This window comes from Macaca thibetana, chromosome 3 (genome assembly GCF_024542745.1).
Source record: "Macaca thibetana thibetana isolate TM-01 chromosome 3, ASM2454274v1, whole genome shotgun sequence".
Classification (NCBI taxonomy): Eukaryota; Metazoa; Chordata; class Mammalia; order Primates; family Cercopithecidae; genus Macaca; species Macaca thibetana.
Window position 1 is genome coordinate 150,858,403 of NC_065580.1, and position 19,817 is coordinate 150,878,219.

At 50.8% G+C, this 19,817-nt stretch overlaps 2 protein-coding genes across 5 annotated transcripts in view; one reads left to right on the forward strand and one right to left on the reverse strand.

The window, feature by feature from the left end:
• Nucleotides 1–3,097: 3,097 nt before the first annotated feature.
• Nucleotides 3,098–12,405, reverse strand: YBEY (ybeY metalloendoribonuclease). Of its 2 annotated transcripts, none has more exons than XM_050784346.1 (5): nucleotides 12,318–12,405; nucleotides 11,598–11,851; nucleotides 6,963–7,091; nucleotides 4,240–4,308; nucleotides 3,098–3,260 (listed from the first exon to the last, which is right to left on the reverse strand). In XM_050784346.1, the coding sequence occupies exons 2-5, from the start codon at nucleotides 11,805–11,807 to the stop codon at nucleotides 3,165–3,167; spliced, it is 504 nt and encodes a 167-aa protein (XP_050640303.1). In that variant the 5' UTR covers nucleotides 11,808–11,851; nucleotides 12,318–12,405; the 3' UTR covers nucleotides 3,098–3,164. The 2 variants fall into 2 exon arrangements, with proteins under 2 accessions (XP_050640303.1, XP_050640304.1); XM_050784347.1 differs by having other exon boundaries at nucleotides 11,985–12,391.
• The window catches only part of MCM3AP (minichromosome maintenance complex component 3 associated protein), a 53,520-nt gene continuing 45,831 nt past the window's right edge, over nucleotides 12,129–19,817 (forward strand). The window contains exons 1-5 of one of the 3 annotated variants that reach the window (XM_050784320.1): nucleotides 12,129–12,214; nucleotides 13,325–14,651; nucleotides 14,885–15,108; nucleotides 18,170–18,248; nucleotides 18,620–18,764. In XM_050784320.1, coding sequence (XP_050640277.1) covers nucleotides 13,433–14,651; nucleotides 14,885–15,108; nucleotides 18,170–18,248; nucleotides 18,620–18,764 — 1,667 coding nt within the window. In that variant the 5' untranslated portion in view covers nucleotides 12,129–12,214; nucleotides 13,325–13,432. Of the gene's footprint in view, nucleotides 12,215–12,435; nucleotides 12,583–12,675; nucleotides 13,002–13,324; nucleotides 14,652–14,884; nucleotides 15,109–18,169; nucleotides 18,249–18,619; nucleotides 18,765–19,817 lie in introns of those variants that run through there. The other 2 variants (XM_050784321.1, XM_050784319.1) reach the window with 2 other exon arrangements.

Here is a 19,817-nt window from a genome sequence, read left to right on the forward strand (position 1 = left end):
TGACCCGTGAGCCCCCACTCCCAACTCCCAAGTTCCTAGAGTAGGACACTGCCCTGCATGGGTAAGAGGTGATGCTACTGCTGCCTGGGCCACGGGCAGCTCTTCCTCAGGTTTAGGTCAGTAGGGCATTTGCTCACATTCCCTAAAGAAAGAAAGGGTTGGGGCCAGGCACGGTGGCTCACACCTATAATGCCAGCGCTTTGGGAGGCCCAGGTGGATCGATCACTTGAGTTCAGGAATTTGAGCCCAGCCTGGCCAACATAGTGAAACCCTGTCTCTACTAAAAAATACAAAAATTAGCCAGGCGTGGTGGCACACACCTGTAGTACAAGCTACCTGGGAGGCTGAGGCAGGAGAATCACTCCAAAAAAAAAAAAAACATGATTGAGCTGGGCACGGTGTGGTGGCTCACACCTGTAATCCCAGCACTTTGGGAGGCTGAGGTGGGCAGATTACTTGAGGTCAGGAGTTCAAGCCTAGCCTGGTCAACACAGAGAAACCCTGTCTCTACAAAAACACAAAAATTAGCCGGGCATAGTGGTGCACACTTATAGTCCCAGCTGCTTGGGAGGCTGAGGCAGGAGAATGGCTTGAGCCCAGGAGGCAGAGGGTACAATGAGCTGAGATTGCACCTCTGCACTCCAGCCTGGGCAACAAAGCAAGACTCTATCTCAAAAACAAAACAGGCCAAGCACGGTGGCTCACGCCTATAATCCCAGCACTTTGGGAGGCCAAGGTAGGCGGATCATGAGGTCAGGAGATGGAGACCATCGTAGATAACACGGTGAAACCCTGTCTCTACTAAAAATACAAAAATATTAGCCAGACGTGGTGGCGGGCACCTGTAGTCCCAGCTACTCGGGAGGCTGAGGCAGGAGAATAGCATGAACCCAGGAGGCAGAAGTTGCAGTCAGCTGAAATCATGCCACTGCACTCCAGCCTGGGCAACAGAGCGAGACTCTGTCTCAAAAACAAAACAAAACTAAAAAAACCAGGGTTGTGTTCAATAATACATATAAATACTTCTAACCAGTAATACCTCCAAATCAAAAAAAAGAAAAACCAGTAAAAAGGGCAGAAGACACAAGCAGTCCCTTACAGCAGAGGGGATGAAGAGAGAGGCCGGGTGCAGTGGCTCACGCCTGTAATCCCAGCACTTTGGGAGGCTGAGGCAGGTGGGTCATGAGGTCAGGAGATCAAGACCATCCTGGCCAACATAGTGAAACCCTGTCTCTACTAAAAATACAACAACAACAAAAAATTTGCTGGGCGTGGTGGTACACGCCTGTAGTCCCAGCTACTCGGGAGGCTGAGGCAGGAGAATCGTTTGAACCTGGGAGGCAGAGGTTGCAGTCAGAAATCATGCCACTGCACTCCAGCCTGGGCGACAGAGTAAGACTATGTCTCAAAAAAAGAAAGGCCGGGTGCGGTGGCTCAAGCCTGTAATCCCACCACTTTGGGAGGCCGAGACGGGCGGATCACGAGGTCAGGAGATCAAGACCATCCTGGCTAACCCGGTGAAACCCCGTCTCTACTAAAAAATACAAAAAACTAGCCGGGCGAGGTGGCGAGCGCCTGTAGTCCCAGCTACTCGGGAGGCTGAGGCAGGAGAATGGCGTAAACCTGAGAGGCGGAGCTTGCAGTGAGCTTAGATCCGGCCACTGCACTCCAGCCTGGGCGACAGAGCAAGACTCTGTCTCCAAAAAAAAAAAAAAAAAAAAAAAAAAAAAAAAAAAGAAAAAATAGATGAAGAGATAGCCTCATTGACGGTGGGACACATGGCAGCCCCAGCACACATTAGAGACCCTGTCCACCAGAGGGCTGGGACCACCCAGGCTGGGTCTGGGCCCCAGGGTCACTGGCTATGGGCTGCTGGGGGCACTAGTGGCCCAGCTCTGCAGTCGTGTCTGGGCACTACCCAGTAAAGCCAGACCCCCACGTCCTCAGCCCCCAGGAATTCCCAAGAAGCCCTGAGCGCCCCAGGATGTAAACAGAGGCTCCTGGGGCTGGGTTCTAACAGCAAACAGGAACCTCCAAAATCCCGCCCACAGCTGGCAGGTCTCCAGGCCTCTCAGTCTCTTAAGGGCTTTTGAATGTGAATCCCAACTGTGTGCTCTTGTTACAAGCTTGGATTAAAGCTGACTCTGTTTTCTATTTTCACCAGTACTTTTTCGACATTAAGCTAGTTCCACGGTAAACAGAACGCTCTCCATGGAAGGGCGCGGTGGTGCAGCGACTTCAGGAACAGAGGGGCCTGGCCTGTGTTCCTAAGGGGACAAGTCCAGGCTAAGACAGGACGCAAGTCCAGTGGAAAGGCATTTTCATGACCCTAAATCATTTTACAGGACAAACAGATGATCAGAATAGTAGCCCCAGATTTTAGGGCTCACGAGGGTCTCTGAGGTGCTGCTCCGAGACCTCCCCATGGCCCGGCTAGAGCGGTGTCGGTGGCCAGGGGGCCGGGTCGGGAGGCCCGGGGGAACCAGCGCCCTTGCGACGCGCTGCCCTGATGAAGACGCGTGCGCTGGCGCTGAAACGCCAGGGTTTACTCGAATATCCGAATACTCAGGAGGTAAAGCAGGAAATACTGACGCAAGAGCCTTTTCTATGGAAGGACGGGCTGCGGGACCCAAACCCCTCGAGCCTCTTCCTCTCCGGGGGCGCAGGCTCCAGGCAGGGACCCCCGGGAAGGACGCAGGCTCCGGGCAGGGACCCCCGGGAAGGGCGCAGGCTCCGGGCAGGGACCCCCGGGAAGGGCGCAGGCTCCGGGCAGGGACCCCCGGGAAGGGCGCAGGCTCCGGGCAGGGACCCCCGGGAAGGGCGCAGGCTCCGGGCAGGGACCCCCGGGAAGGGCGCAGGCTCCGGGCAGGGACCCCCGGGAAGGGCGCAGGCTCCGGGCAGGGACCCCCGGGAAGGGCGCAGGCTCCGGGCAGGGACGGGTAAGAGGCGAGCGCTGCGTGGTGCTCCCAGGCGGGGGCCACGCGTTCCCGGAACTCCGGACGCCCTCTCGATGCCACGGCTCGGAACCGTCTTATTTACAATTATGAAAAATACCCGACGTGCTGTGAAAGAAATGAGAGGAAGTTCCCCCCGTATATTCATTTGTTATTTATCTGTGTGGGACCCCGGCTCCCCGCAGCCCCCACCCCCGCCCCGTCCTGCTTTCAGCTCCCTCCGAAGAGGTCCCGGGTCAGGGGCTGCAGCCGGGTCCCAGTGCGTCGGCCCAGCTCGTCCAGCACCGCCTTCTCCTTCTGGAACATCTGGAAGGAACGAAGCGCGCTGGGCCCTCCCCAGGGAAGGGGTCCGCGCCCCACTCTCAGGGGTCGCCTCCTCGGGACGCCCCTCCCACAGGGTTTGGGGGAACCTGGCCGCCCGCGCGGCTCTAGCTCAGGCCGAAGGGCGGGACCCGCCTCCTGGCATCTTAACCAGGACCTGAGCTCAGCGAGTGCCCACAGGCTGGGAGAAGAAGCGGGGCTGCAAGAGGGAAGGGGAGCGCGGGAGGGGGAAGGGGGGAGGGGGAGGAGCGCTCACTGCAACCTCCGCCTCCTGGGTTCAAGCGATTCGCCTGCCTCAGCCTCCCGAGTAGCTGGGATTACAGGCGCCCGCCACCACGCCCGGCTAATTATTGTATTTTTAGTAGAGACAGGGTTTCACCATGTTGGCCAGGCTGATCCCGAACTCCTGACCTCAAGTGATCCACCCTCCTCGGCCTCCCAAAGTGCTGGGATTACCGGCGTGAGCCACTGCCCCCAGCGAACTTTTTCTTTTTTTAATGAAAAGGGTTTTTCATGACTTTCACAGAAGCGGATGGTTTGCTCGCCAACACAGGATTGTGTGCGTGTTAACCACGTGGACCGCAGCCCGCGTGGGCCTCTGTAGACAGAGCGCCTGGGCCTGGGGGAAACCAACCTTGAATTCACTTAGTGCAGAGCTCCCGCCCCGGCCCGGGGTCTGGCCTAGTCTCTAGCTGACTGGACGTTTTTGACCAAGCACCACTTGCTAGTGTCAGCTGTGGCTCTCGGCCTCGCACACAGACCGCTTTTCTTAGTGAACACATTCAGCTGGAAGTATCTGGGGAGCCCCGTGTTGAAAGCAAGCATCTGAGTCATTTTTCCAAGGGCAGGTCTGAGGTCCAGTTTCTGTGGGGGTGGTCAGGATGGAGGGTGGGGGCTGGCAGGGGCCTGGGGCAGCCTCCTTCCCCCACACACCCCCTGGGTAGCGGGAGGATGGGCTCCTTACCTGTTGCCACTCCGCCTCCGTGCTGTGTGTGAAGCCCAGCAAGTGACAGAGTCCGTGGGTGGCCGTCACCTGTCAGAATAATTTCAACCGGCTCAGAGGATGACCCCACAGGAAGCTGCCCCTTCAGGGACACCCCAGGGCCACAGGCTGCTCTTGGTGCATGGCTGCAGGACCCCAGGGCTGCTGTGAGACCCCCGCGCAGGAATCACAGGCACTCGGCCTCAGCTCCCTTCCATCTAAAAGGGAAAGCAGGCAAGCCCCTTTCAGACTCTTTAGTCAATGTGGAGTGCTGTTCGGCCGCACTGTGCTGGGGAGGGCCCCCAGGATGGAGCTGTCCAGCCACAGGAGTAATGGACAAGGAGGGTGGATTATGAAGAAGTGAGGAGGGGTGGGTGCCGCAAGGTTGGGGGGTAGTGGGGCACCGGCCGGGGTGGCCTCCCTGCCCTAAGAGGGACGAGGCAAGGGCACAGTCCACACCCCAGGCCCAACCCCTAGGAGGGGCAGTGCCCCAGTTAGAGGGCGGGGCCTCCAGTGGCCCCTGATTTTACTGAACACTGTGGGTGGAGCTTTGGTGCACAGGCAGCACAGGGAGTGGAGAAGAGGTATAAAGGCACAGGGGAAGGGAGGTGCAACTGCTGGTGACTCGGGAAGACCCACATTTACCATGTCCTCCTGGAGACAGGGCTGGATTAAAGCCCACAGGGGAGGGGCACCCAGATGGAGCCCAGAGCTGGGGGAAGAGGAAGAGGAGGGAGGGCCTGTGGACCCTGAGCAGGCACAGCACCAAGGGGGCTTATGGAGCCACATGGGCCACAGCAGTAGTACTCCCCTGGGATTTGGGTGGAGGGAGGAGGGAGACCTGGGAGGTGGGTATCCTTGGGGCTGGTGTGAGGCGCCTGGAGACATGAAGGACAAAGCAGGGTACATGGAGGGTGCAGCTGAGAGCAAGCCCTGAGCAGAGAGCTGTCCTGGCCTGTGGCCATGATGATGAAGTCCTGGGATAGTGGACTGGCCCTCCATTCAGGTTAATAGGGAGCCCCACGGAGAGGGCTCTGGGCCCGAGGAAGAAATGCCAGGGGCAGACCAGGGAACAGAATCTCAGGAGGTTTGGGGAAAATGGAAGCAGATGTCCACATGCCCCCCACAGTTGCTGGCCACAGAGATCCCAGGGCTGAATCTCGGGCTGGGCCACTTCCTGTCACTCTCAGAAGCTTCCCCTTCGCCAGCAGAGTATGTGTGGCGGGCACGTCCCACCCAGGTCTGGGGGGAGCAGTTGGCGCCCAGCCCAGGTTCCTGTGTGGCCGTCCCAGCCTTTCACGCTGGGTCTGGCTGGGAAGCTCTGCTTCAAACCACACACATGCACTTGGATCCTCAAGGACGACTCAGGGCATGGCTGTTCAGTCAAAGGAGGCCAAGTCAAGTACGATTCACTCATACATGGCTTTTCAGAATACCTTTTGGTTTTTTTTTTTTGGCATCAAGCTGCTGAAACCACCTGTGCAAAGATGATGACAGTGAGAGAAGTCTGGCCCAGCTGACTCCATCTCAGTCCTGGGCACAGGCCGAGCTAACCACAGGAGGAATTTAATCTAGAGTTTAACTTGCGTGGCTGACTCCACCTCGCTTCTAGTCTCACAGGTTGGCTGTCCCCACTCAGTCCTGGGTACAGGCCAAGTTAACTATGGGAGGAATTTAATCTAGAGTTTAACTTTGAATCAGGAATAGTAATCATCCCTCCCTAAAACGAATCCCCTCCTTGCTCAGGACCGAAACCACCTCTGTAAAGCTAGTGAAGGGCCACAAGATGAGGACAATGGGAGGGGCCTGAATTCTGCTCAGATGTAGGTGTCCTGAGGAGAGCCAGCCAGCAGCTCTTCTTCCCCAGCTTGCCTTGCTCTGATTCCTTGCTGCTCAGGAGTCATGCAGCCAGAGGTCACAAGATTTGTGACTGCCCCAATTGCTCCCCAATAAGATAACGTCAATAGTAGAACCTAAGAATGGTCTTTTGGGACGTTTTTCAGACTTTTGAGTGCTGGCAACCTACAGACTCCACCTGGACCTGAGACTCATGACTCAGCTGATTCTGTGGCTCCACCCAGAGGTGGACTCAGCGGACAAAAATCATTTATACCCCATGGTCTGTCCCCAACCAATCAGCAGCACCCATTCCCTAGCCCCTGCCTGCCAAATTGCCCATGAAAACCCTAGCCTCTGAGTTCTCTGGAAGATTGAATAATAACTCGTCTTTCCACTTGGCTAGCTCTGTGTTAAACTCTTTCTCTACTGCAATACAACGGTCTCAGTGAATTGGTTTTGTCTGTTCAGTGGGCAGGAAGAACCCATAGGCGGATTACACTGAGGAGAAACAGATCTGGAAGGTGGTGGAGGCTCCAACCTCTGTACTTCTGGCAGCTCAGAAAGAAGCTGATCCAGCAGGTCTGGGTTAGCTCAACATAGTCTGCTGTACTCCAGAGGTAAAAGCTGAGAAGGCTTCTCTGGGAGCTTCTGTGTTTCCACAGCATGTTCTCTCTCTCCTCCAACTGTCGCATGAGGCATGCAGTTCCTACCCAGCCTGGGTGCTCCTCACACCCTGCTTACAGGTTCTTCCCCCAGTGGCCCTTATGGTACCCATGGACACACAGGATGCAGGGCTGTGATCTCGACCCCTTTGTATGGCCCATGTTCCATGCGCCAGGTTATATGATTTCAGCATCCCCGCTTACAGTCAGGACGTCATTGTAATCTTCATCTTCTTTACACTGATGGAAGATATACTCCACTCCTAGGAAAATGTCTCCCAAATTATAGTCATCTGGAAATTCAGGCAGGGGAAATTCACCGGCTTTCAGATGCTAAAAAATGAGGAAATGCAGACTTAGAGAACAGGAATCGTAACCCAACCACAGGTTGACAGGTTTCATCCTGGTTATTCCCAAGGCAAATAAGCACTTGCTCTCTGACCAAATCACTTTTTTTTTTTTTTTTTTTTGAGACGGAGTTTCGCTCTTGTTGCCCAGGCTGCAGTGGAATGGCACAATCTTGGCTCACTGCAACCTCTGCCTCCTGGGTTCAAGCGATTCTCCTGTCTCAGTCTCCTAAGTAGCTGGGATTACAGGCACATGCCACCGTGCCCAGTTTATTTATGTTATTTATTTATTTTTTTGAGACGGAGTTTTGCTCTTGTTGCCCAGGCTGGAGTGTCCACCTCCTGGGTTCAAGCGATTCTCCTGCCTCAGCCTAGCGAGTAGGTGGGACTACAGGTATGCGCCATCACGCTCGGCTAATTTTGTATTTTTAGTAGAGACTGGGTTTCTCCATGTTGGTCAGGCTGGTCTCAAACTCCCGACCTCAGGTGATCCACCCGCCTTGGCCTCCCAAACTGCTGGGATTATAGGCATGAGCCACCGCGCCTGGCCTAATTTTTGTATTTTTTAGTAGAGATGGGGTTTCATGGGTCAGGCTAGTCTCGAACTCCTGACCTCAGGTGGTCTGCCTGCCTCGGCCTCCCTGAGTGCTGGGATTACAGGCGTGAGCCACTGTGCCAGCCACCCAAATCACTCGAAAGCTGCATGTCTAAGGCCAGGGTAGCAGCTGGGTCTGTGGCAGGGTGGGTTGCCCAGCCAACTGTACACAAGTGCCCTGAATTGTTTCCATTGTGAAAATCGTCAGAATAGCCAGGCGTGGTGGTTCATACCTGTAATCCCAGCACTTTGGGAGGCCGAGGTGGGCAGATCACGAGGTCAGGGGTTTGACACCAGCCTGACCAACATGGTGAAACCCCGTCTCTACTAAAAATACAAAAATTAGCCAGGTGTGATGGCACATGCCTTAACCCAGCTACTCGGGAGGCTGAGGCAGGAGAATCGCTTGAACCCGGGAGGCAGAGGTTGCAGTGAGCCCCTACACTGCGCCATTGCACTCCAGTCTGGCTGACAGAGCAAGACTCCGTCTCACAAAAAAAAAAAAAAAAAAGGAAGTTGTCAGAATCAAAATAGAGCCATTAGGGTTATACAAACAAATCAAAAAACCTGACAAATAGAACTAGGGAAAGCTATGAAGAGAGGATTCTCATACTTTCATACCTGATAACAAAAACTGTCAGTAAAGACTGCAAAAACTGCAACAAAGGCCATGACAACCTTACACAAACACAAAATGCAACCTTGCACAAAGGCTATAACAACTTTACACACACACACACACAATGCAACCTTGCACAAAGGCTATAACAACTTTACACACACACACACACACACACACACAATGCAACCTTGCACAAAGGCTATGACAACCTGACAACCTTACACACACACAGAACTTCTGCAAGGATAATCAGCCTAGCAACTGCCTGTCCAACCTTGGACGGGCATTAACCTTGTTATTGATCTTTGTAACCAAGGACCATTATCTCAAAACAATTATTTTTTCCTTTAAAAACCTTTGCCAGGCCGGGCTCAGTGACCCCCGCCTATAATCCCAACACTTTGGAAGGCAGAGGCGGGTAGATCACCTGAGGTCAGGAGTTCTAGACCAGCTTGGCCAACATGGTGAAACCCTGACTTTACTAAAAATACAAAAAAAAAAAAAAAAATTAGCCAGATGTGATGGCGGGCGCCTGTAATCCCAGCTACTCAGGAGGCTGAGGCAGGAGAATCGCTTGAACCTGAGAGGTGGAGGTTGCAGTGAGCCGAGATTGCACTCCAGCCTGGGTGACAGACAGAGCAAGATTCCGTCTCAAAAAAAAAAAAAAAGAAAAGAAAAAAAAAAACCTTTGCCTTCCTTTACCTCCTTGAATATGCACAGTCTACTATGGCATGTGGTATGTGTATTTTCACTGCAATGCTCTATCCCAAATAAACATCCTTTTCTTTAAAAACCTGTTTGTTGTTTAGGTTGATATCACCTTGTCATATGGCTTTTCATTTCTTTTATCCCTCCCAATGCAGAATCACACAGATCCACAACCTCTACAGAGTTAAACCATCACATGAACACGATTGTATATTTCTGTTCTTTCTACTTGGTATTTTGTCCTAAAGAGTCTTTCACATTTTCCACATAAAGACTATAAAGACCAGCCCACTTAGTTAAGGACTGTTCACACTAAGTCAGTCACCTATGGCTGGATATTTAGGGTGCTCCTTTTATTTTCCTATTACAGAAAACAGTAACTTTTCTTTTTTTGGGACAGGGTCTCACTCTGCGGCCCAGGGTGGATGGAGTGCAGAGGTGCAATCTTGGCTCACTGCAGCCTCAGTTTCTTGAGCTCAGGCGATCCTCTCACCTCAGCCTCCTGAGTAGCTGGGACTACAGGTTTGCACACCACCATGCCCAGCTAATTGTTGTTTTTATTTTTTGTAGAAACAAGGTTTGACTATGTTGCCCAGACTGGTCTTGAACTCCTGGGCTCAAGTGATCCTCCCACCTTAGCTTCCCAAAGTGCTAGGATTATAGGCCTAGCCAATAAATTAACATTTTAAGACATTTTTACATGATTCAGCATTTTCTTTTTTTTTTTTTTTCCTTTGAGACGGAGTCTCTCTCTGTTGCCAGGCTGGAGTACAGTGGCCTGATCTCAGTTCACTGCAACCTCCGACTCCCTGGTTCAAGCGATTTTCCTGCCTCAGCCTCCCAAGTAGCTGGGATTACAGGCACGTGCCACCGAGCCCAGCTAACTTTTTTTGTATTTTTAGTAGAGACGGGGTTTCACCATGTTGGCCAGGATGGTCTTGAACTCCTGACATCATGACCCACCCACCTTGGCCTCCCAAAGTGCTGGGATTACAGGCGTGAGCCACTGTACCCTGCCTCTTCTGTCTTTTGGTTTATTGTCTTGGGTGTGTCACTACTGGACTAAAGGATACGTCTGTTTGAAATGCTCTTGGAGTAGATTTGCCAAGTTGCTTTCCCAAAGGATTGCTCCAATTCCTGCTGCTACAATGTGGGAAGCCTTGAATGAAGTCACGTACAGAATGTAGATAATAACCTGACTGCTATCACATCGAGTATGTTGGAAATATTTACCCCAGTCTGTTACTTTCAGTGTTGTTTTGATTTTTCCAATGTGCACATATTCATTAACGAATCCCGCTTAAAATTGCAAAAATATTGCAGAAGCACTTTGCTTCTCTCTTTTAATTCACTGAGAGCATTAGGAGGGGAAGGGGGTGGCCGCTAGTCACCTTTTTCTTTTCTTTTTTTTTTTTTTTCTGAGACAGAGTTTCCCTCTTGTTGCCCAGGCTGGAGTGCAATGGTGCGATCTCGGCTCACTGCAACCTCCACCTCAGGGGTTCAAGCGATTCTCCTGCCTCAGCCTCCCAGGTAGCTAGGATTACAGGCACACTGCGGCCCTCCCCCCACACACCCAGCTAATTTTTTGTGTTTTTAGTAGAGGCAGAGTTTCACCATGTTGGCCAGGCTGATCTCGAACTCCTGACCTCAGGTGATCCACCTGCCTTGGGCTCCCAAAGTGCTGGGATTATCAGCATGAGCCATCACGCTCGGCTGTTACCTTTCTTTTTCTGCTGGCTTACCGGTGTAATTGTGGCCTCTGGGTGACGGCCATCGATCAGTGGAGGCTGAATATACTGCTCTCTCTACTTTTGTGTATATTTGGAAATTTTCAAAATTAAAATTAAAAATCATGTCTGTAATATATATACTTATATGCGCCACAGAGCCTAGCCTATAATATAATTAATAGAGGAAATTTAGGCTGGGCACCGTGGCTCACGCCTGTAATCCCAACACTCTGGGAGGCCGAGGCAGGCAGATCACCTGAGGTCAGGAGTTCAAGAGCAGCCTGGCCATCATGGTGAAACTTCTGTCTCTACTAAAAATACCCCCCCCCCAAAAAATTAACCCACTTTGGGAGGCCAAGGTGGGCGGATCACGAGGTCAGGAGATCGAGACCATCCTGGCTAACACGGTGAAACCCCGTCTCTACTACAAATACAAAAAACTAGCCGGGCGCGGTGGCGGGCGCCTGTAGTCCCAGTTACTGGGAGGCTGAGGCAGGAGAATGGCGTAAACCCGGAAGGCGGAGCTTGCAGTGAGCCGAGATCGCGCCACTGCATTCCAGCCTGGGCGACACAGCAAGACTCCGTCTCAAAAAAAAAAAAAAAAAAAAAAAAATAGCCAGGTGTGGTGGCCCACATCTGTAGTCCCACCTACTGGGGAGGCTGAGGCAAAAGAATCACTTGAAGCAGGCAGGGAGGTTGCAGTGAGCCGAGATCGCACCACTGCACTCCAGCCTGGGTGACAGAGCAAGACTCCGTCTTAATTAAAGAAACAAAAAAAGACAGGAAATTTACTCTGGGAAGGTAGGCTAGACAAGAGGAACCCTTTTTTTTTTTTACCTCATGAAATGGAAAAGAAAGCACATCGGTTGGGACGTTTCTACCTCTGTAGATTCTATTAATGTGCTGAATATTCTTGTTGTCAACACAGATGATCCCCAGGTCAAATTTCTGCACTCCTAAAATCCTCCTTACAATCTCGATCTTACTGCGAAGTGGCGCTCTCCTGATGGGGATGACTCGCTGCAGGTTTCTAATCACCAAACTCATTTCACGAAGAATAACCAGCCCTTTAAAAATGTTTGCAACGGAACCTGGGGTTAAGGTGTAAGAGAAGACCAATCAGTACAAGTGATAACACATTCTGTAAAAATACACATGCACACGCAATCAAATCACTTTATTTGGTGGAACTGATTGAAAAATCTTAAGGTAATTTACATTTACCACAAGGAGGATGCAACAACGAGGGGCTATGGAAGGACGCCGCGGAATCAGGCCGGGACTCCAGGAGGGCGGAGCGGAAGGAGCGGTTCCCAGAGAAGGGACAGGTGCACCGTGCGCGCGGGGCGAGGCGCGCGAGAACGCGGCGGGGTGCGGGGGAGGGACGCGGCCGGGGAGGGACGCGGCGGAGGAGGGAACGGGCTGGAATGGGGAGCACAGAATGGGGGACACAGGTAAGCGCTGGGGCCAGGTCCTCTGGGGTCTGGGGCGCCCGCAGACCGACGGGGGTGAATGCGACGCTCTCGCTTGGGAGACTAGTAACCCGCCCAGACGTACCGATGTCTGGACCCGGCAAAAGGCGCGACAGCGGGCGGACCCTCCCGACCGGAAGCCCCGCCGCCGAGCCGGTTGGGGAGAGCGGAACCGGATCGCAGCGGGCGGGGCGGAACACGGTAGTGCCGAGCGAACCGGAAGTCGGTCCGCGGCGTTTCCTGCCCGCGGAGGGCAGCGCTGAGTATCGCGGCAGCGGCCTGTGTTTGCGCCTCTAGTCCTTCCGAGGGGCCCGAGGGCAGCGCGGGCCTCGGGGTCCTGCGGCTAGACGGTGAGCGTGGGGGCTGGGCCGGCGCCCGGGGCGCCGTTTCCTTCCCCCGCGCACGTCCGCGCGCCCGGGCCTCCACATCGTCGCTAACGGAGCGTTGCGGCGCCGGCGGCCCCTGGCGAGCCCGGGGCAGTACAGTGACCAGGCCGGCCCGGGCCCACCGCGCGGCCTCCGCCGTTTCGGGCTGTGCTGGGTGGAAGATTAGGCTCCCCGGCACGCCGTCCCCGCCGAGAGGCCGCAGCTCCGTGGCAGCGCCCTCGCCCTTCCAGGCGGCTCGAGGGTGGTCGCCAGGGCGCGATAAAGGAATGTGAGACAGTGGTTAGCGCTCCAGCCGCTCCGAGGGAAGCCAGGCAGCGTTACGCTGAATTCTCCGGCTGTAGAGATTGGAGGAAGACAGGAGAAATTCGTCTCTAAGCTATAAGGTGGAACAGCATTTATCTTCTTACTACCAATGGAGGTTTTTCATGAATTTACTAACTCAGTAAAAAGAGTCGGCTTTCTTTTCTTATTCGGCTTTCTTTTCTTTTAATCTTAAAGGGATCACGCTTTAAATCTCTGTAACAAAGTAATTATTTGTACCACTCTCTACTCCACCCTCCAACAAAATAACCTGTTGGCTCTCGGAAAATAATAGCCCTTTGCTTGCCTTTGAAATAGTTATCTTTTAGTGTGACAGTGTTCAAAAATTCTTTTCTTAGTCTTGTAGCAGAACATAGCTGTGATGATCTGAATTTTTGTCTTTCAGCGTGTTCTGAAGACGAAGGGGAGCTCCCTAGTGCTACGGGGCTGTTTCAGGAAGCCAGTTAATTTTGCACACGTAATACTTATTACCTTCTAATAATTGGAACAGAAGATGAACCCAACTAATCCTTTCAGTGGGCAGCAGCCTAGTGCTTTTTCAGCGTCTTCTAGTAATGTAGGAACACTTCCATCTAAGTCGCCATTTCGATTTGGTCAACCTTCTCTTTTTGGACAAAACAGTACCTTATCTGGGAAGAGCTCGGGATTTTCACAGGTGTCCAGCTTTCCAGCGTCTTCCGGAGTAAGTCATTCCTCTTCAGTGCAAACATTAGGGTTCACCCAATCCTCAAGTGTTGGACCCTTTTCTGGACTTGAGCACACTTCCACCTTTGTGGCTACCTCTGGGCCTTCAAGTTCATCTGTGCTGGGAAACCCAGGATTTAGTTTTAAATCACCCACCAGTGTTGGGGCTTTCCCAAGCACCTCTGCTTTTGGACAAGAAGCTGGAGAAATAGTGAACTCTGGTTTTGGGAAAACAGAATTCAGCTTTAAACCTCTGGAAAATGCAGTGTTCAAACCAATACTGGGGGCTGAATCTGAGCCAGAGAAAACCCAGAGCCAAATTGCTTCTGGGTTTTTCACGTTTTCCCACCCAATTAGTAGTGCACCTGGAGGCCTGGCCCCATTCTCTTTTCCTCAAGTAACAAGTAGTTCAGCTACCAATTCAAATTTTACCTTTTCAAAACCTGTTAGTAGTAATAATTCATTATCTGCCTTTACCCCTGCTTTGTCAAACCAAAATGTAGAGGAAGAGAAAAGAGGACCTAAGTCAATATTTGGAAGTTCTAGTAATAGCTTCAGCAGCTTCCCTGTGTCATCTGCGGTTTTGGGCGAACCTTTCCAGGCTAGCAAAGCAGGTGTCAGGCAGGGGTGTGAAGAAGCTGTTTCCCAGGTGGAACCACTTCCCAGCCTAATGAAAGGAATGAAAAGGAAGGAGGATCAGGATCGCTCCCCAAGGAGACATGGCCACGAGACAGCAGAAGATTTGGATCCTCTGTCCCGGGGTGATCATCCTCCGGACAAACGACCTGTCCGCCTGAATCGACCCCGGGGAGGTACTTTATTTGGTCGGACGATACAGGATGTTTTCAAAAGCAATAAGGAAGTATGTCGTCTGGGCAACAAGGAGGCCAAAAAGGAAATTGGCTTTGTTGAGTCTGGAGAAAGTGACCACATGGCTATCCCAGGAGGGAGTCAGTCTGTCCTGGCACCTTCCCGGATGCCAGGTGTGAATAAAGAGGAAGAAACTGAAAGTAGAGAGAAGAAAGAAGGTGAGCTCTGAAAATGTAGAACGTAGAGTAAATCCTGCTGGCAGGTTGTCAATACGTTTCTCTGGGGGGTTAGCTTGATTTTTCACATAAATCTCCCATAAACATTAGGGATTCTAACATGTCATATGGAGCAGGTCTTAAATCTGTGAAAATTTCCTCTGCTTTGACATAGTTGGTGCCTCCTGTTGTCGGAAACATCTGATGGTTTAAGTGTCCACTCTCTGAACCCCTAGATTCTCTAAGAGGAACTCCGGCGCGTCCGAGTAACAGAAGCGAGAGCACAGACAGTCTTGGGGGCTTGTGTCCCTCTGAAGTCACAGCCATCCAGTGCAAGAACATCCCCGACTACCTCAACGACAGGACCATTCTGGAGAACCATTTCGGCAAAATTGCTAAAGTGCAGCGCGTCTTTACCAGGCGCAGCAAAAAGCTGGCAGTGGTACATTTCTTTGATCATGTGAGTGCTCCCATCTTGCCATTTATTACCCTAGATTTGAACCTTGTCACTTTAAAACCTTTTTTTTTTTTTTTTTTTGGTCCATCAGTTGTTTGCTTACTGTAATGTAGGGAAAGTACTCAAATACCTTATTAGCATCGGCTGGGAGAGCACTATTTATTTCATAACTTGGAGTGTTCCAAGTCCCTACAGAATGCAGTACTCTAGAAATGCTGGGAGAGTTGTTCCCGTGAAGTGAAATTCTTCTTAAAGGCTTTAGGAATTCAGAAATTCTTCCGAAAGGCTCTAACCACATAGTACTTTTGGAACTTGAGTTTTTTGGGTTTTGTTTTGTTTTTTTTGGTCATAGTACATGATCACTGTAAACCTTCAAACAATACAGAAAAAGTGAAATTGGCCGGGCGCGGTGGCTCACGCCTGTAATCCCAGCGCTTTGGGAGGCCAAGGTGGGCTGATGATGAGGTCAGGAGATCAAGATCGTCCTGGCTAACACGGTGAAACCCCGTCGCTACTAAAAATACAAAAAATTAGCCAGGTGTGGTGGCGGGCGCCTGTAGTCCCACCTACTCAGGAGTCTGAGGTGGGTGAATTGCTTGAACCCGGGAGGCGGAGGTTGCAGTGAGCCAAGTTCGTGCCACTGAACTCCAGCCTGGGTGACAGAGCCAGACTCTGTCTCAAAAAAAAAAAAAAAAAAAAGTGAAATTCCCCTTGTCATCCTATCCTCTAGAGATAACTGCTTTGAAGCACTGGGTTTGTATCCTGACTTTAAATGTATGCATCCAACTTTCTTTTTATTTATTTATTGTTTTTGAGATGGAGTCTCAAGTGCATAATATTTTCTAGGGTGCAGTGAGTGTGGACTGCTCATGTTGTATAGCTTTATATCTTCACTGTTTTTTCTGAGTATTCTCATAGACAAAATTATGTTCTAGAGAAATTTATAAAGTAGAAATTTATAAAGTGGGTGATACTCCTTTGAGTGGATGGACTACGTTTTGTTGATTCATCTGTTGGCAGACATGGGTTGTTTCTACTTTTTGGCTATTGTGAATAATGTTCATTGTCGTATAACTATCTGAGTCCCTGCTTTCAATTTTTTGGGGTATATTCTTAGGGTTGGAATTGCTAGGTCATATGGTAATCCTAATTTGTTTTTAGTTTTAATTTTTTAAATTAAAAAAATTGTTTTTATTTTTGCGTTTGTAGAGACATGGTCTCACTATGTTGCTCAGGCTGGTCTTGAGCTCCTGGCCTCAAGCTATCCTCCTGCCTTAGCCTCCCAAAGTGTTGGGATTACAGATCTGAGTCATTGTGCCAGCTCTCATTTTTGTTGTTGTTGTTGTTTTTGAGACAGGGCCTCGCTTTGTCACCCAGGCTGTAGTGTAGTGGCACAATCTTGGCTCACTTCAACCTTCACCTTTTCGGTCAAGCGATTCTCTTCCCTCAGCCTCCCAAGTAGCTGGGATTGTGTGCGCACCACCACGCCTGGCTAATTTTTGTGTTTTTAGTGAAGATGGGGTTTCATCACGTTAGCCAGGCTGGTCTTGAACTCCTGACCTCAGTGATCTATGCACCTTGGTCTCCCAAAGTGCTGGGATTACAGGCATGAGCCACCATGCCTGGCCTTGTTTTATTATTTATTACTATTATTATTATTATTATTTTTTTGAGATGAAGTTTAACTATGTGGCCCAGGCTGGTCCTAAACTCCTGGGCTCAAGTGATCCTCCCACCTCCACTTCCCAAAGTGCTAGGATAACAGGCATGAGCCCCCGTGCCCAGCCCCCCTTTTGTTTTTAAAGTTATTTTTTGCGTATTGCAGTGTGCTCATTCTCCCAGCTGAACCTTAAATATTTTATGACATAACTAATATTTAAATACATTGCCTTTATAAACAATTCGTTGATACAGACAAAACTGAACATCCTTATCTCTCCTGTTATTTAGGAGTAGTCCAGGTTAACTAGTGTGGTGGGTATTTTTCTAGACTTTTTTTTTTTTTTGAGACGGAGTCTTGTTCTGTCGCCCAGGCTGGAGTGCAGTGGCACCATCTCCACTCACTGCAAGCTCCACCTCCCGGGCTCATGCCATTCTCCTGCTTCAGCCTCCTGAGTAGCTGGGACTACAGACACCCCTCACCACACCCGGCTAATTTTTTGTGTTTTTGGTAGAGACGGTTTCACCATGTTAGCCAGTATGGTCTTGATCTCCTGACCTCGTGATCTGCCTGCCTGGGTCTCCCAAAGTGCTGGGATTACAGGCATAAGCCACGGTGCCCTGCCTTTTCTAGACATTTTTATGAGTGTATCTACAGGGGGACTAACATGTGGTTGGTTTTGTGTGTGTTTTCTGTAGTAAGTGGCATCCTGTGTGTGTTATTCTGCAGCTCCCTTTTGTGTTTAATTGTGACTTGGTAAACTTACTGTTTCTGTATATGTGATCAGCTGGTGAGAATCATCTCACCAAATGCCAACAAGGCCAAGTTTGTGAGTTCTATGAAGCAAAGTTGTTAATTTAAAAAAAGGGGCTGGGCGCGGTGGCTCATGCCTATAATCCCAGCACTTTGGGGGGCCGAGGCGGGCGGATCACGAGGTCAGGAGATGGAGACCATCCTGGCTAACACGGTGAAACCTTGTCTCTACTAAAAATACAAAAAATGAGCCGGGAATGGGTGGCGGGTGCCTGTAGTCCCAGCTACTCAGGAGACTGAGGCAGGGGAACGCATGAACCCGGGAGGCAGAGCTTGCAGTGAGCCAAGATCTCGCCACCGTACTCCAGCCTGGGTAACAGAGCGAGACTCTGTCTCAAAAAAAAACAAAAAAAAAGAGGGAAGAGCAAATACATGCTGGTGAGACAGGTAAGAGAGATGAATCCTGCTGCTGCCACAGCCAGAGACCATGCAAGCAGCAGACGTGTGGGTGGAGGAATCACTGTCGTGCAAAGGACGCCAGCTCCTGGTGCCTTTGAATGGTCTGTTGTGCTTACTGCATTTGAGTTTTCAATCCCATTTCCTTTGGTTTCCTGATGTACTCACACTTGGTGGTTGTGGACTGTTTTCCAGGCATCTGCAGCCCTGGCTAGAAAGAAGGGGAAAAGTTTGCATAAAGACATGGCTATCTTTTGGCACAGGAAGAAAATAAGTGAGTTTTCAATTATTCTTTTCACTTTTTAAAAAAATTATTTTTTTAAATTAATTAATTTATTTAATAAAGATGAGATCTTGCTATGTTGCCCAGTCTGATCTTGGGATTACAGGCATGAGCCATTGTGCACGGCCCTCTTTTCAGTTTCTCATGCTCTTGGTCCAAACCCTTTGAGCATGAGCCCTTTCCCCAGCCAGTGGGGGAGGCTGGCTCTGAGTGGATTTGCATCTCACAGTTATTTCCTTGGGCTCTTCTCTAACCTCCTGTGACAATGAAAATAATATTACTTTCTCAGAAACAGAGTGAAAAAGTCCAGTACCAGGTGATCTATGATTGCATAAACTCTTCTCTACCTCCTGTGTCCACAGGCCCCAATAAGAAACCCTTTTCCCTGAAGGAGAAGAAACCAGGTGATGGTGAAGTCAGCCCGAGCACAGAGGATGCACCCTTTCAGCACTCTCCTCTTGGCAAGGCCGCAGGGAGGGCTGGTGCTAGCAGCCTCCTGAATAAAAGGTGGGATCGGTCCCTCCTAATGACCTTATTTGGGAAGGACCAGGAAATAGCGCCCTGCAGTGACACATGAGTCAGGGTGCAAGACTGTGGAGAGTGGTGAGGAGACAAAGCCAGTTGCCCGGGATGGCTGGGGGTGGGGGGCAGGGGCTCTGCCCCTCCAGCCAGCATGGGCCATGAGGAGGTGGGTCTGTGTGGGGCTGGTGGTTGCAGCCAGAAGAGAGAATTTTCTGACACTGGTACCTGTCAGCTGTAGAGATGGTGGACAGCAGTGATTCTGTCCTGTCTTGTTCTCACATACCCTAGGGCCAAGGTTGCTGAGAAAGCCTTCCTTTGGGGCTGGCCTTTTTTTCTTGTTTCTACTTGGCATTTTCTATGGGAGAATCTCATCACACAGTTGTTATAGCTGGTGTAGGCCTTTCAGCTGCAGCTACAGGAGATCCAGGGGAGGCTGCTCACTTAGGACAGCAGAACTTCTGTCCTTGCACAGAGTGCCTGCTCTGTGGGACACACGCAGGCTGGCGCCCTGTGGCGGGTCGCCGCCTGCCTCACAGGATTGTAGTAGCAAATCTCCTTGCTCATCTAACTTGTCCTGAATCCCACTGCAGTTGAGTGCAGTTCCACTTGACATATAAATGTATAAGCAATAACTTTTTTCTCAAGGCATTTAAGTGGCTGTAGTAAACTATGCATTCCTTTTGTTTAGAGACAGAATCTCACTTTGTTGCCCAGGTTGGAGTTCGGTGGCATGATCTTGGCTCACTGCAATCTCTGCCTCCTGGGTTCAAGAAATTCTCCTGCCTCAGCCTCCCTCGTAGCTGGGATTACAGACATGCTCCACCATGCCCAGCTAATATGTTTGTATTTTTAGTAGAGATGGGGTTTCACCATGTTGGCCAGGCTGGTCTCGAACTCCTGACTAGACATGCATGCCCAGTCAAACCATGCATTTCTGATAATCACTTACAGCAGTTTCCAGTTTCCAGCATGACTTTTTTTTTTTTTTTTTTCTAAAAAGCTGTCACTTAAAGGAAGGGCAGCATGACTTTTTGTAGG